Source organism: Haliotis cracherodii, unplaced genomic scaffold, assembly GCF_022045235.1.
Source record: "Haliotis cracherodii isolate W230 unplaced genomic scaffold, xgHalCrac1.p SCAF_8, whole genome shotgun sequence".
NCBI lineage: Eukaryota > Metazoa > Mollusca > Gastropoda > Lepetellida > Haliotidae > Haliotis > Haliotis cracherodii.
In genome coordinates this window covers 46,918,897-46,935,892 of record NW_027266341.1, presented here as the reverse complement: position 1 = coordinate 46,935,892, position 16,996 = coordinate 46,918,897, and the positions used below count along the sequence as shown (strand labels likewise).

The 16,996-nt window shown below is 39.1% G+C and overlaps 1 protein-coding gene across 1 annotated transcript; it reads left to right on the top strand.

Annotated features, from left to right (window-relative positions):
* The first annotated feature begins 7,398 nt into the window (after nt 1-7,398).
* LOC139450698 (epithelial sodium channel subunit beta-like) lies at nt 7,399-16,421 on the top strand. The gene is made up of 8 exons (XM_071232504.1): nt 7,399-7,553; nt 9,665-10,232; nt 10,459-10,557; nt 12,367-12,547; nt 12,968-13,027; nt 14,121-14,283; nt 15,180-15,271; nt 16,270-16,421. The coding sequence occupies exons 1-8, from the start codon at nt 7,399-7,401 to the stop codon at nt 16,419-16,421; spliced, it is 1,470 nt and encodes a 489-aa protein (XP_071088605.1).
* Nucleotides 16,422-16,996: the final 575 nt, after the last annotated feature.

Sequence of the window (16,996 nt, the reverse complement as noted above, 5' to 3'; positions counted from 1 at the left end):
ACCATGCTGCAATGAATAGCCAATTCAGATACTGACTCCGAACAAATAAGTCCTTGCTTTGAGCGCCTAATGCCGCTTTGCTAATGCCGCGCGCCAGGCGGGGTAACCGAAGTATAATATTTTGACGTATTTTGTAATGAGGCGGCCCCCGGCCTTCTGCTCTCCGGACAGACGCTCTTCCACTTGACAACGGAGTAATTATTTTACCGTTTTGTGCACACCAGCTTCCCGATGAGAAGGTTTCCGATTTGCATTGTCTGTCTACGCTGTGTTATTGCAGTGTAGCTGTATTTGTTGTGGGGAAAGGTCACACAAAGCTTAGCCATACATAATTGTATGGTAAGGATGAACCGTAAATACTACGTGACACACATGTACAATTGGTGACAAAATGGTTTATACAGGAAAGAATGGTTGTACTTTGCATATACATGCACGAATTTTCCATGAATGAAACGTTGGATACAAAATGAGGAATATTATCTTTCCATGGTTGTATTTACGTTTCTTCATTTATTGCAAATAGTTTGATGTTTTTTTTATACCTTTGTTATAGCAAAATACATTCTGTTAACTTAAAGTAATCAAGAGGAATACTGTATTACAAAAGCTTACTTGCTGAAGGTTGAACGATATTGACATACTCATGATTGATAATGTTGACAGCACAAATGTCTGGATTCTTGCATACATTCAGTCTGTCTGCTGGTGCGTTACATTGTTTGTATCCATAGCTCAGTCGGTGGGGTTAACGGTTAAGGTAATCGATGAACAGCAGTGAGTTGGAGGATATTATCAAGAGAGCCATTGGGGTTGACAAAAGTAATGGACTTGTGTAGACACAGTGGCGCTACCATAACGCCTCATTGATGTCAGGACATCATCAGTACATTAGAACCAAGTGACACAGTTTCAGGTAGAACGTTTGAAAGGTTTTTGCCGCAGTTTACTAAAACCTTACAGGAAATAGTAGCTAATACGTGGGAGCTTACATTGTATATATAGGAAGACCACCGTCCTCCGAGACAACACCCTCTTGTGATCTTCGTGCCATAATATATATTGAATTATATGCATAGATAGGTAGATACATACATATATATATATATACACACACACACACACACACACACACACACACACACATATATATATATATATATATATATATATATATATATATATATGTGTATATACATAGATACATAGATACATAGATACACAGGCAGATAGATAGCTATCTGTAACTTATAGACGGCCACGAAGACCACCATATGTACTAATAATTTCAAGGATCAATAATCTTATCAATATTTCGCCATGTTCTCTCACCCATAAGGGTAATAGAAACAATTAGAATTAGGGAATAATCGTCAATTTTACAATTTATTCGGAAAATGCATTGAATGTTTTCATTCTTATGAAACAAAATAAATGTTGCTTGGGATTTACCATCATATCAGATCGAGTTTCTGCACACGTACTTCAACAGAAGAGGTCAACTCACTAAATAGGTCAAGGCTGGATGTCCAGGGTGAAAATCATTTTCTGACATCCGATGGTCTTTATGTAATGCAAGATGTAATATAAGATTAGAGATGCAATGCGAAAATACATATCTAGAAACAGGAACCGTTCAGAAATACACCTTATCCAGTATATCCAACTTATACAACGTCAGGAACGCTTACGTGTAATAGAGATTTTGCAGATTGGCATTCGGCAGAGTGTTGTGGCTAAAGCGCTGAATATGGACATAAGATAATACCTTAGATACCACAAGATGCATAACGCACGAAGCGACAACGCTCGGATGACATTGATGGTAAGATGTCGGCTACACAGAACACCTTGCGTAAGTCTGAGTGGTCAGACAGTTGAAAATCCATCTGCACAGATGAAATCAGCAGACACGACGTCGACGTTGTGTTGCGCGAATGTCTGAACGTCAGGTAACTGCAAACGTCGATTCCTGGTTCACACTTGAGTTTCTAGACAGAGAAAAGTTGTGGATACGTGGAAGTGAGAGTTTTGGGAATGTCATCGTTCATGATCAGCATGATCGATTCAGGGGTGTCAGTAATGCTGTGGGGTGTGCATTGTTTTGACTGACCCAAGGCCAATGAATGCTGTCCCCCCGAACGGTGATAATATACTAGTACACTCTTCATAAAAAGGAAACGCATAGGTGTTTTTCCCCAGCAATCGTCATAAAGACAATTCTGATGTTTGATTCCCGTTAATCATATCATGTTTGTTGTGCATTGCGCGCAATGCAACACATCTCTAAAAAAAATTTTGTAAACGCTTATCAGCGAAAATGCAAAGGATGCACTGAAATTGCTTTCAGAAAAAAGTTTTTAGCACAATGCACGTGCAAAATGTTGGAAACAAGAGTAGAGACACTGACTATCAAAGCCTTTACAAAATTCATCAGTTCATTACGAATTTTCTGATTTACTGCAGCTGACCGAAATATCGCCATTGGACGTTTGGAAGCAGGGGAGTCCCAGTCTGCCATTGCAAGACACTTCAACGTTCACCAAAGCACCATATCTTGACTATGGGATCGATATACCCGCACTAATTCGACTCAAGATCATCCCAGAAGTGGAAGACCAAGAGTGACCACCCCTGCTCAGCATCGGTACATCCGGTTGCATCACCTTCGGAATCGATTTGCTAGAGCAACGGACACTGCAGGAAAAGTGCCTGGTATGCGAAGAATTTCCGACCAAACCATCAGAAATCGTCTGAATTCGAGCGAGACGACCAAAAGTTGGACCTGTCTTGCGACGTCTACACCGTCAACGACGTCCGGTGGTGCAACAGAGTCCATGCATGAGATCTCAGGAACTGGCGACGCGTTTGGTTCAGCGATGACTCACGTTTTCTTTTTCAACGACGGGATGGAAGACAACGTGTTTACCGACGTCAACATGAACGTTTTGCGCCGAACTGCGTTCGACAGGTGGACCATATCCTACACGGGTAGATCACAGTTAGTGGTTGTCCAGGGCAATCTTACAGCAAACCGATACATAGACCAAATTCTGCGTCCTCACCTCCTCCCAACTTTGGACCGCCAGAGGGAGCTGTTCCAACATGACAACGCTCGGCCCCACACAGCACGTACAACGGTTAATTTCCTTGTTCATGAGAACATCAATGTCCTTCCATGGCTGTCCAAATCGCCTGATCTCAACCCGATTGAACTTTTGTGGGACGAACTTGATCGACGCGTCCGTCAACGTCACCAGCGTCCCAAAACACTGGCACAACTCGCCAACGCCTTACAGGAGGAATAGCAAAGGATTCCCAACGAATAAATCCGACGACTTGTGCAATCTGTGCCAAGGAGGTTTCGAGCAGTGACGGCTGCAAGAGGTGCTGTGACCAGGTACTGACCATGACGCCCCCTTGTGGCTACACATGTGCAATGACTGAACTGATTAAATCCTGACAATTACGACAATGCTTTTGTCGATCACTGTGTCTAATTTCATTTGATTGCGTTCCCGCATATTCTGTGTAGATATTTTTACATCCGCTTGATAAATATCCTTACTTTTTAACTATGCGTTTCTTTTTGTGAAGAATGTATTTGCTGCACTTAAACAAAATCAAAGGTAATATATATGCATATACCACCGCCACCTGTTAGAGTCTGAACACAAGTCGTCTTCATCAAGTGTATCAACAGTCAATATGTGAATTAAATGTCCATACCTGCATAATGCTTATAGATATATATCCATACAAAGATTTAATGCATTGTTACTGTCCATAGGCGTACGTTTTGCCCTCGGATGGCATCTCAAGGCGATGACGGAAAACAAAACTCAGGGGTGAAGTTTGGACGTCAGCAGCCATATTTATTGTTGATGAGGATTTTAGGTCGAAAGGATATAATGGCAACCAAGTGACAGGACGCACACCGGGACCAAGTGGCCAATGATCCCAGGTGCGGAGACACACTCTGACACTTATACACAGCAGGAGGTCGGGCAGCGATTCTGCAGCGTAGTCGTTACTGAGGCGCCATCCGTAACGGACGCAACGACTAGCCTTAGAATCCACCCTATTCTATCGATGTTCTGGGCCCGTCTCGAAAATGTGAGTCACGTTTTGCAGTTAGAGGTATTACATAACGTGAGGCAAGGCCATTGGCCCACGTAAGCGTACATACGTAAGCTCCGGCGACGTGACGTTAATGCCCATGTAAATAGCGCTGGAGATTAAGGGTCCCACCCGGAGGGGGCTTAAGGGATACGCCGAATGTTTGCTGTGTACAAAGGGGATAGAAATTTTTTAGAAGCATTTTGAAACAATTAGGTATTTTAGATAAATGAAGTTGTACATAAAGTTATTGAAATGGTTTCCACTGTAACAATACTATGAATGCATAAGGTGGGACGGTTATTTTCGTTGTGTTGCCAGGTAACCAGGAATGTGAGATGGGCATCTGTCTCGGCTCCTGCATCCTGACTGTCACATAACTCTAACATGGTATAGTGTTCATTACAGAAACTCGTTAGTGCTACGTGTTAAATATTTTAATTGTACACATGTACCTTTTGCATACTGACCACACAGCGTTCACATTGGAGGTCACACTGTACATCGGATTCGGATCTGTTGAACAAATTGGCATCATTGGTTGTCACAAGAACGTGGAGTTTCACTTGTTCAGTGGGTCTTACCGACTAAGCACGCCTGACGACGGATTGCAGAAGCCTACTTTCAGCACTTTCAGCACTTTCAGTCACATGCGCTATTTTACTTTCAAGATATACAAGGTAAGGTATATTTAACTGGTGTGTATTAAAACAATGGTCTACGGTTGTACCCTCATTGTTGAAATGCATTGTAGAGGATTTAGAAGCAATCAGGAAATTTAGTTACTTTCATATCTTTAATTATATTTTTATTCAGTGTTTAAACAAGAATATATTATATAATCAATAATGACAGCAACTTTTGTGAAGTGGCTGTCTCTGTTGACATATCAAACTGTTGACTGCATACACAAGTGAGCTACAGTACTGCTGTGATACTATTTTACAATACAGAAACTTCTATGGTAACACATTCCATTGTGTAGCACTGATCATCGCGGAAACATGACTGAATGACTATTTCAGTGGTTACATTTAACTTTCGATTGTTTAACTTGAAGGAAAGACTATTACACAGTATGTAGTAAGTGTGTATGGTTTTACGCGGCTTTTAGAAATATTCCAGTAATATCATCACGGGGGACGACAGAAGTTGGCTTCACACATCCTTCCCATGTGAAGAATCGATCACGTGCCTTCCTTGTGACAAAGGACTACCGCCCCCTAGACAGCATGTTTCATATCGTGAGTTGTTTGATAGATTTAGTCACTGTTGCAACATAACATGAATGAATATCACCTTAACTATTTTATGTAATATATGTTGCATATTCATGTGTCTTTTTCATTCATGTGTCAAATGAAATAAAAACTTCGGCACATTTTAGCAAACCAAAGGTTAAGCTACATTGTCAACCACACTAGATATTTCATCTCGTCTAATGCCTTTGCTTCTGGCATGTCACCACGATGTACACGAATATGCTTCAGTTCCGAGGCACACAGAGACACACACACACACACAGGCAGACACACACATACACCCACGGAGACACACACACACACACACACACACACACACACACACACACACACACACACACACACACACACACACACACACACACACACACACACACACACACATAAACACACAGACAGAGACACACACACGATTGGTAAAACATTCGTTTATACGGCGTGACATGGTCCGAATCAAGCTCCAAATGAGACTCCTCCTGCAGCGACTGGCCCAGTTCAACTAACGAAGCGCGTGACCTTTGACGTCGACATACACGTCTCCCGTTCAACATGTTCATCACACATTCCCTATTGGGCAAGGGTCAGGACTCATGGCTCGCCATTGCATTCTGGTGATGTTTTGCTGCTGAACGTAGTCAATTACGGATACCATACATGCATGAGGTCCAACTATTGACGCCAGCATTTTGTCTCTACAGAACTGTACAGTTACCCGTCCGTGGACAATATGCTTTGGTGTTATGGCATTCACAGTGATCCTTCTCCATATCAAGACGGACCCATGCCCAAATATGTGAATCCTGACGCATCTGAAAACATTTACACGGAACCATTGGCGACTCCCCCAATTTCTACGCTCTTAACATCGTTGTCGTATGGCCGGAAAGCCTCGATTACACGTGGTCGCTGAGCGTGCAGACGATTTCTATTCGTCTGGTCAGTCCCCTGAACTCCGATGGCCTGTCGAATGTGACCAGCAATATAAGTGCCTGTTGGAGTTCGATTTCTTAAAGCTTGGTTTCTGATTAATCGATCCTAGACTTGTGTTGTTGAGGCGCCGTGTGTGGAGCAGCTTGTTAAAATTTTCTGTCAACACAAACATGTTCCAAAGTCAGCAAATCACAGACTGCGACATATTGACCATATTGGCTACCAGGTTGAAGCATACCAAGAACCCGCAGGTGTATGAGCGCGCACGTTGAAGATCACAAATACTGCATTAAAGCAGTAGAGTGAGTGAGTGAGTTGGGTTTAACGTCGCTTTTAACAGTTTAACGCAGTAGAGAGCTTACGTGTAACTGTTGATAATGCAAAGCAACAATGATAATGTGTCAGAGAGACTTGACGCCCTTTCACTTAAGTGAAATAATCAAGAATGGCCCCCTGCTCCCGGAGGAATTGCATGGTGCACGTGAAACGTTTCGGGTGTGTTGGGGCGATAGTGTTTGGTTCCGAGAGCGTCCTCTCCCCGGTGGTCGTTTTGCAAAGGTGATACTTTCTTCTGACGACCGATTATAATATCTCATGATACTTACTTTAAATTTGTTTGTATGAGTATATGTTTACACATTTGCAATTCCTTATTCTAAACCGAATCACATATTTACGTTTACTGCATATATCGATATTAAACACAAGACGCATCCTATCTAAATACACACAATGAACACTTCAAGTTTATAACATACATCAGCAGACACATTTTACAAAACACAGATAATGGGATATGTACGTTTTAGCAAAATGCATTGTTTTAGCATGACGCATCATTTATTTTGCAATATGTGGTGCATGAGAAAATGACGGTGCAGCCAGCCATTGTTTGAGAAAGTGATCAATGAACAACATGATCGACTGGTGACAAAGAAAGCTACTTCATATAAACCTTTAAAAAAGAACATAAAACACATGGAAATAACGCTTAGTTGCCTACAGCCGCAGCACCATTATAACCACATTGGGTATCCGACAGCCATCCAAAGAGGGTTAAAATATTGTGTTGTAGCCAGTATGCACAATGTCAGCGAAGGTGGCATCCGCGGATAGGAAGGTTGCATGGACACATAGCCCTTCATCAGACAACATAGGAAGTCTGTGGACTGATTTTACACAGAATACAGGATGCCATGGTTTTAATAAACTCACACCTGGACGTAACTACAGAATAAGATGGTGAGTTGAATATATTAGTCCTAAATCCTAAAAATAGATTGAATTGGTACATATGACCCGTGAAGTTCCAGGTAGAGAATCTCTCACAGACGGCATCTGAACATTACAAGTAATTGAGTAGAGGGCCCTTCAAGACCCGGGTTAGAATAGGTCTTCAGCAACCCGTGCGTGCCGTAATAGGCGACTATGCTTGACGGGAGAGGCGACAAACGGGATCGGATGGTCAAGCTCGCTGACTTAGTTGATGCATGTCATAGTATCCCAATTGCGTAGATCGATGTTTATGATGTCAATCACTGGATTGTCTGGTCCAGACTCGATTATTTAAAGACCGCCGTCATATAGCTGGAATATTGCTTAGTACGGCGTTAAACAACAATTAAATAAAGTTAGTGATATGTCATTTATTGCGTTAGACATATCATATATTATAACAATGTATGTACTTACATTACGCCTCCAAGTTCAAGGTTCATGCTCAAAGCGATAACATAGATCACTGGCGTTGGTAACCTATTATCGATCATTATTGTGACTGACAGCATCGTACGAACTACTTACAGGTCACAAATGATAATCGGTATAAACATAATAAGTAAAATAGAAGATGAGATGCAAATATTGTTGTTTAACACAGTTTTAATTGGCTAGTGCTTTCAACTCGTACCACGTACGAGTCTCATCAGACCATAACTGAATAACGGACATGAAAGCGCCTGAGAGTTAGAACTTTACTGTGCTGTAAATATATCAAAGCTCGTTCCCGATTTTGCTTTACACATGAAAGGGAAATACTTAATAACTGTGTTTTATAAGATACATATTTTCTCCCTTTCGTGTGTAATGCAAAACGCGAACGGTAACGGTAGAGTCTTAACACTTGATGTGTGTTCCATCTACTTGTTGACCCGTGAAGATCCGGGTTAGAATAGGTCTTCAGCATCCCATGTTTGCTTTAAAAGGAATTATGCTTGGCGTAACTAAGGGGATCGGATTACAACTTAACTATGAACATAATGTACACCTCTCCAACATGACACGCTGAGAAGACTGAATGATCTCCGTTGTTAAGAAACGTCATGGCCCTATATTTGCGGATGTTTTACAGTTATAGTTTACCTGTACCCAAGTGTTAACTTACACATATAATGACAAGGTCACTGTTTGTCACAAAATCTTAACACTTCGGAGAATATTTCATTTGATGTGTTCTTAACAATTATTTATAAACACATATGCCCAATTCAATTCTTTTTGAGCTTAGAAATGTGGGGCTTTGAATGTTATGATGTCAGGTAAATTGAAGAAGTAAACTTGAACTATTTATATTTAAACCACACAAAGTGCAAAGTCTGTGTTGAATGTTGGATGTCCTCGATGTAAATGTAGGTTATCTAGGAGTTACTGATCATGAATACTGGGTGAAATATCCAATTGTCATGTATAAAATATTCGATACAACACAAACGTCAACGCCAGAAAATGACCATTTTTGGATAGCTCTTTCTCGATTTCGTTGTAGCTCCTAAGATAAGTATATTAAATATGGCAGATGCGTATAAAGGAATAAGAACACTTTAGATTATGTAACACACTATGTAATTTGAATAGGAATATTACATTGTACGTGCTTGTCTGTTGTACAGTGATTTAAAAGACCATGTTTAACTGAATCCAAATATAAAACATATTCCGATGAAAATGTTATGAGATGTTTTCTGTTCATAGTCCATGACATGAAACACAGAAATGATATGATGAATTTGTAATTATAGTACTCATCAGTTATGAAGATTGATGCGACTGTGAAATGTCTATTCTCCTTTTTCAAATAAAGGTAATTTCATAGTTGTACGCCAAAGCATAGCGTATAATTTTACTTCATACAGACCACTTGACCTTACAAAGTAACATGTCCAATTCAGGTCCTGGCGATGTCGGGAGGATTTTAATTCAGAGCCCGAACAACGGTGAACAACATAAGTAAAGAAGGATTCGTGGACTGAGAAACGTCGATTCCAGTTTTCATGTACACTAATCAAGGCAGTTGTTACTTGTTTGCCGAAACAACAATTCATCATTATTCAACTTACACATATTTGACATTACAGTGTTACATGGACAGTTGCGGTCCTGGTGATGTCAGCGTACATGTCCTATTCTATGACGAAGGAGCTGATTAACTACTACAGATACCCAGTGATCACCATCACAAAGATGGAGATTCTCGAGGAATTGCCTTTCCCAGCTGTTACCTTCTGCAATCAGAGTCCGTTCAACCTGAGCAAAGTTAGAGCAGCTGATCCTCATCTTGAGACATACTTCAATAAAGTCAGTTTGTTGGGCCAATTTACAGGAGCCTTAAGCTTAAACTGGAGCGAACCTGGATTTGATCGGCCTATTTATCGAGAGAGTCAGACCCTTGACTGGTGGAGAAACATTCACATGAGCCCAGAAGGAATGTTTTACATGTGTTTGATGAATAATGTTCCATATTGGCCATGCTGGTCGTCGATGAAACCTGTGTTCACCACTTTAGGCTATTGTTCCACTTTCAACTGGAATGCTTCTGATGTAGCTAAAGTGCGAGTAACTGGTTCAGAAAACAATCTTCTCATGTACGTCAAAGTTGACCAGTCCAACTATGTGCTTGGTTCTCAACTTTCAGCTGGAATGAAGGTACGCTTCATGATACAGGACAATGCATAGACTGTATTATATTGGAATTGAGAGTTGTTTCAATAATTACATCTTAACATTGAAAATGAAAGTTTTTAACTCTGATTTACAGAGGTTTCCTGTCATGTTTCACATTAGTTTTAAACAAATAAATGCAATCGAACAATGATAATTATGAGTTAGTTTTGTCTTTGTATAATCAATAACTATGTTTCAATGATTGAAGGTGATCCTGCACGATCCATGTACTCATCCAGACGCAGCGCGAACCTCTTTCCTGGCAGCTCCAGGTTCAACAACTAATGCTGTTGTTCAGAGATCAACGGTACGTAACGGAATAATAATTATGATATCCAGTACCAGTGTGGCTGGGGTACAATCCTACCAGTAATCATGTGTTGGTTGATATTTTGTATCTCAATGAGTGTTCCATCATGCTCACACGTCATGTCAACCACAGGTTTCCCTGTTTTAGACTCGAATATTATCAGGTCCTCTTGACAAACCTGAAATAGTGATGGTCCCAGCGCAAATCAACATTCACGTTATCTATGACATACAAAGCACACATTTCATAACAGTACTATGAAGCTTTCAATCTGTCATTCAAAACCTAACGCAAAAACACTTTTGGCTTATCTTACACATTTTACAGCTGAACCGATTTGTTTTGTTGCATTCGTTGAGCCCAATATGTTCAGTAGGTTGAAAGAAAGACTTCTCGGATCAGCGAACATTGAGTTTAATATACAGTGATGTTTGCTTTATGTACCCAAACCACAATGTTCACCATCATACTTGTCCCACTTCAATCAGTCACAAACAAATGACAAAGCATGGCATCCTGTTGGCATTATTCAAACTGACATCCTTGGAAAACATGAAGTGAACTTTGTAAGGTTTTCTGCCAAAGTACACACCACCACGAAGATGTCATTACGTACTACAGATGAGAAATCTCAGCATTGGGACGTGGTAAACATTATGTGACAGTGGGTGATACAGAAACGGAAAAGTCCAGCCCTGTGGATGTTACTGAAATTTGCAATATAGCCTCTGCTTTTGTTCAGGATTTTTGCATGAACTGTATTGCCACACTTGCTGTAAATAGTTTAGGAACCACAACACATTATGAACAGAAGTTTTGGTGTATTAGAATTCAGGCTTCCAAAATTGCATGATAATATATAACATTACGTGTTCTCTGTTTGTATCCTGATCTGATTCTAATGGTTTCTTCTTTGTGATGTTTGTAGTGAGTGGGGTTAATATCGCTTCATACATTATTGCAGTCAGTTCACTATGTATCAGTTTGAACTTGGAACATTATGATCGTGATATCTGTTTTTTTCTGAATTGAGGAAAAAACATCAGCCGAAATGAATTACAAGTAAAGAGCCTGTTTTTGAGAATTATGGAGTATTTGGTATTGATCATATGACAACTTGAGTTGAGATGAATTAGATATATATCACTCATTCTCTGTAGGTGTTTATGTGGTCAGTTAAAAAACAAATGATCCTTATTAATCTGGGAGTTAATTATTAAGAAACTACTACAGAATATATATCTCGGGATTTGTAAAGACTTTATTTAATCACTATATATTTGATTAAGAAAAGTAACATTGACAATAACAGAATATTAGCAGAATATTTTCGTTTGTACAATATACTCAAAGAAAAAGGTAATCTTCTTCATGTTTAAGAATCTATATAAGTCTGCCTTTCATATCATTGGGCTGAAGATATATAAATGCAGTGGCTTCGCTGCAAATGACATTGTATATATAATACATATAATATATATATAATCCAAAACTGGGTGTGAAGGGTGTGAATGAAATTGCATCACAATGCTATGCAGACCATTGTGGTGTCATTGGGCAAATGACATCACTCATGGCTCTGCTACTGAAGTTGTTAGCAGTACGTTTTACACTAATGACACTGCTCATTACTGTCTACAAACTGAAAAGGTTGGTAGAATTATGTTGAATGATAAATAAAATCTCACCCTCGTGTCTTTTGATATCAAATGTATCAACACTCGTTGATAAAAAATGGAAAAACTCGTGTTGATATATTTGAAACATTGTAGTTAAGCTATTCTATGTATGCAAGTTCTGTTACAGTACCAGTACTTACCTCCGCCCTACCAGGCCTTAAAGAACCGAACATGTGTGGACACATTGGCGCCCTCATTTAACAACACCCTGCAGTACTTCGACACCTACACATATGAAAACTGTCTACGAGAGTGTATCACAGAGATGACATACGGCGAATGTGGTTGTATCACACCGAGTGATAATGGTAAGCTAAATGATCATGCGAATTGCAATCCAAAATGAATTTTTTATATACTGAACCGCAAAATAAACGACACTACAAGAAAATAATTCATAAAACGAATGGTTGCCAAACAACAGATCACAGCAACGATATCAGGCCAACAACAGCATGCAGTCTTCCTAAAGACCGATGTTAGACTAATGTCAAAGACGAGATATCTAAAAACAATGCATTGATATTTCAATGGGGAAATTTTCATGAATTATTTTCATGAAGTGACGCATGAGCGGCTTAGTGTATAAGAAGGTCATCTTCAATAATGTTTTATATTTATTTACTGAAATGCTCATTCTGTCCTTGTCTTTTCAGTATTTGTGTACATGTATGCAAAATTTGGTATACCTTTGACAAATCTTCTTTAGATTATGGCTCTCATTTCAGGTACTATTGGACAATATTGTTCAATTCATAACTTCACGACATGTTATGGTCCTGTATATGGTAAGTACGAATCTGTCCTACCTTAAATCATTAAATACACAACAGACTGACAAAATTAATAGGCGCCTGCCTTGAGACACGGGTCAAAATCAGGATTATTTGAAGGAATGACAGTCGCTAAAAATAATATACTTGAATGTTTTATAATTGGATTTAATCGATATTTTACAGTTTTACATTTCTGGTCTATAATGTATTGTCAAATTATGATGACAGAAATGAAGTTGACACGCAGATGAACCAATTCAATGAAGCGATATTAAAACGAAAACCGTTATCATACAAAACTGAAAAAAGACACGTTTCATTTAAATGACACGTCCTACCTTTATTAGTATTAACCGAAATTACCAAAACATACGCCTTCATTCCAAGTATCAATGTAAGGTAAGACTCAGATAAACTGTCTGTTTGTCTGTCTGTCTGTCTGTCTGTCTGCTGCATTATGTTACCGATAGGGGCAAGGATATCACGGAAATTAGGATCCTCAGTATGTTTCACTTAGAATTCAAATTGCTGCTTCTCGCCTATTGCTTTGGTTGTGGCCACACTCCCATGCTTGTCACTGTTAGCCAAACCAATTGAAATTTAGGTCTAAGTCAACGAAATTGTGACATCGTTTTGACGATAGTTTCAGTGCACTGGTATTTCCTGTTAAATCATCTCACGAACCAAAATTACTCGAGACTTTCTTATCCTTTGAAGTGTATTATGTGAACAGGTAATGCTTGTACAGATGCCTGGTGTTACATACATATCATGAAAAGGTGTAGTGTTTAACTACTATAAAGAAACATATTTGAATAAATGTAAGTAAACTAAGGTGAAATTAGTATACCATTATATATATGTCGCCATTAAATAGCATGCATAAATCATTGATAAGATCATACAACATAATCATATATTCAAGCACTGTTTTGTTGGTCTTAAGGTTTAATTATTTTTTATACGGATATTGATGTCCCACGTTTTGACATGCGCTTATATTCTGCAAATAACTACTGCAATATTACATGGAAACTTTATATGCGTTAACATCAAGTTGTTAATGATAACACATTTAAGGTATTTTTATTTTTACATATTTCAGAATATGTGATGAGGAATGCGACGATTCAGAAAGAATGTGCTTGTCAACTTCCCTGCTCATTCGCGACATATGATGTTAAGGTATCAGCTTCAAAATACCCATCAGATGTCTCTGTGAACATGCTCCTGGATCTTAAAATTGCTCCAGATGAGGAATACATCAGGTAATTATTTTACGTGCAATTCAGTAATATATTATGTTGCTTTGCTATGGAACGTTGCCCAGGATCCGATCACCGTTGCTTTAAGTCCAAAATGTTAATCTTAATCACCAGAGATGCTTAACAGATGTCAGCAGAATACTTGCAGAGAACAGGGAAACAATCATTGGAAAGTCTCATCCTATACGTCGCTAGTCAACGTCACTTTTCGGATATTGCTGTGTATTGACATTGCAACTTGTGGCGCAATGATGGAACGTGTAATGATTCATTGATACAATCCAAGCTGCAGTATTTTCTGCCCTCTGAAGTTTATACAGTGGCGATATTGAAACACCATGACATTTAAAATGTCCCCACATTCCGTACATGCTAATGTCACTTCACTGGCTGCCAGTTCAGGCCAAAATAAAGTTTAAAGGATTCTGACTCACATTTTAGTGTCAGCATGATATAGCACCACGCTAATCGGTCAATGGAAGAGAATAATCAGTGTAACGTATAAAGCATATTAAAATTTGGCGTAAGTGGCAACAGAGCTGTTAAAATGATATGAATGAAATACTTAAATCAGTGATGACACCAGGCGTTCACGTATAGGGAAAGCATGTCTTCTCTACCGGTAGCACCCGCCATGCACACAATTTGCATTAAAAGTATTTATTGCCTGACCTCGCACAACAGTACTCCTGCCATGCGACGGCGGCCTGTGAACAATCCAGAGAATCAAGTAATCGATGCACCAGAAAATCCAGTGACATGATTAAGATAAAAAGTTCCTAAAAGGTACCTAATAGCTACTCGTGTGGTAATCTACATGGGAAATTCTTCCGGTGTAAATAATGCAAGCATCTGAATAGTTCTATTAAATTTAACGACACAAATCACTATCATTTCAGAGAAAACTATCTCGAAATACGGATTTCCTATGCGGATCTGGTCGTCCAATCAACAGAACAGATTCCACGGTATACAACAGAGACCATTATAGGTTAGTACACATACATGTGTATGTCACATCCATCAATATTACTTCGTTGCATCTGTAGTGAGCCATGCATGAATTACGAAGTACAGATTGGCCATTACATATCAATGATGATGTCCCATCCTCGCGGTCTCTGAATTGAAAGAGACAGCACATTCATTTTCATCACGGGTATTATTCAAAGTCGATAATGATTAAATAAATGCTCATATATACACGTACACTATGCCAAAGTACAATGGTTAACACATGTGAATTTTCAAAACAATATTGCCATTTTACTGCGAATTAAAAAGCTCGCACTTAACAACACTTAGATATTGTTCCACAATGTTATCACTGGCACACAAGGCGCAAAGGGAAACTTTGAATACGTTTGGAAAAAAGGTCTATTAACGAAACCATATTCGACAGAAATGAGAGAAACACTTATGACTGGTTCACTGATTATTTGAAAATCGAAGACAAACTATAATTTTCAACAATACGAGTTATGAGGAAGGGAATATAAAAGCAGGTTACCTCAGGGTTAAGTCCTAGGGCCACTTTTATTCATGATTCATGTAAATGATATTGTACAGAAAATTAATTTATCACATATGAAACTATGTCTCTATTTGTTGTCATATAGCCTATACGATAACATTTGCAGACGTTTTAAACTCTTTTGTGTTGACACAATACATGGATTGGCAGACAAATGCAAGATATCCTTTGTCAAAAGTCAAAAACACAAAACAGAAACAATGCCAATTGTAACCAGCTCAAAGCACCATTTCCCATGGGTGATAAATTAAGTTAAAAGAGTATTATATTTACAGAGTCGACAGAGTGGATAGTTGCTCATAATATCAATCACTTTATTATCTTATCTGAACACGATTACGTACAGGTTTTCGTTATATATTCCGTTGCTGATTGCGGCGTTAAACATCAATCAAATAAAGAAACTGAATAAAATAGTCTTTAAATCAGCTTGTGTATATATTTTGTGTTGACAGGTAATCTGGGAGGTCAGATGGGCATCTGTCTCGGAGCCAGCATTCTGACTCTCACAGAACTGGGAGAGTTCCTTCTGTTTCTTTGTTTGACCATCTTCAGAAGACGTAAACACGGCGGCGAAGCCAAGGATATCAAACCCACTGAGCACTGAAGCCAAAGGCATCAGTATGTGGAAGCCGTGGTGCCAATGAAGACCAGATTGGATTTCAACTTCTTTATTATGTTGACTTGTGGACTTCTATTTTCTTTCACAACTAAAATACTGTAGCAGATAATTATCTGGCATGATGATGCCTAGAATGGGTGAGCACGGAAGGAGCGGACTTTGCAGATTTAATGTACTTTTAGCAAGTCGCAAATGGCTATACACACGAATACGCATGTCATAACTATATTTACACACTGTACATTTTGTACAATTGATGGTTTTGTCACATCGACAAATACTTTTTAAACATGCATTACTTGATAGATGTCTTTTTTGTCACCCGCGTGTATATTCATCTTTCATTGACCCATCTGACCCCGAGAGGATACAGTGGAAGATAATGACATTATTATTCAGTAATTGATTTAAAAGCTGATTAAAAGAAGATCGGGTAATCAGACTCGCTAGCTAATCAGTTTGCTCTTGTACACAAAGCACGTGGGTCGTTGCTCATATCTTCAGCCACTGGCTTTTCGGTCCAAAACGATTATTTTGAAGTCAAGTGTGATATGTGTTGA

What these genes read in the sequence shown, in the direction of transcription:
- LOC139450698 (XM_071232504.1), top strand. Translation starts at nt 7,399, where the DNA reads ATGTCAGCGAAGGTGGCATCCGCGGATAGGAAGGTTGCATGGACACAT. An exon ending in AACTTTCAGCTGGAATGAAG is followed by an intron (nt 10,233 to 10,458) that starts GTACGCTTCATG and finishes CAATGATTGAAG; the next exon opens with GTGATCCTGCACGATCCATG. An exon ending in CTGTTGTTCAGAGATCAACG is followed by an intron (nt 10,558 to 12,366) that starts GTACGTAACGGA and finishes GTTCTGTTACAG; the next exon opens with TACCAGTACTTACCTCCGCC.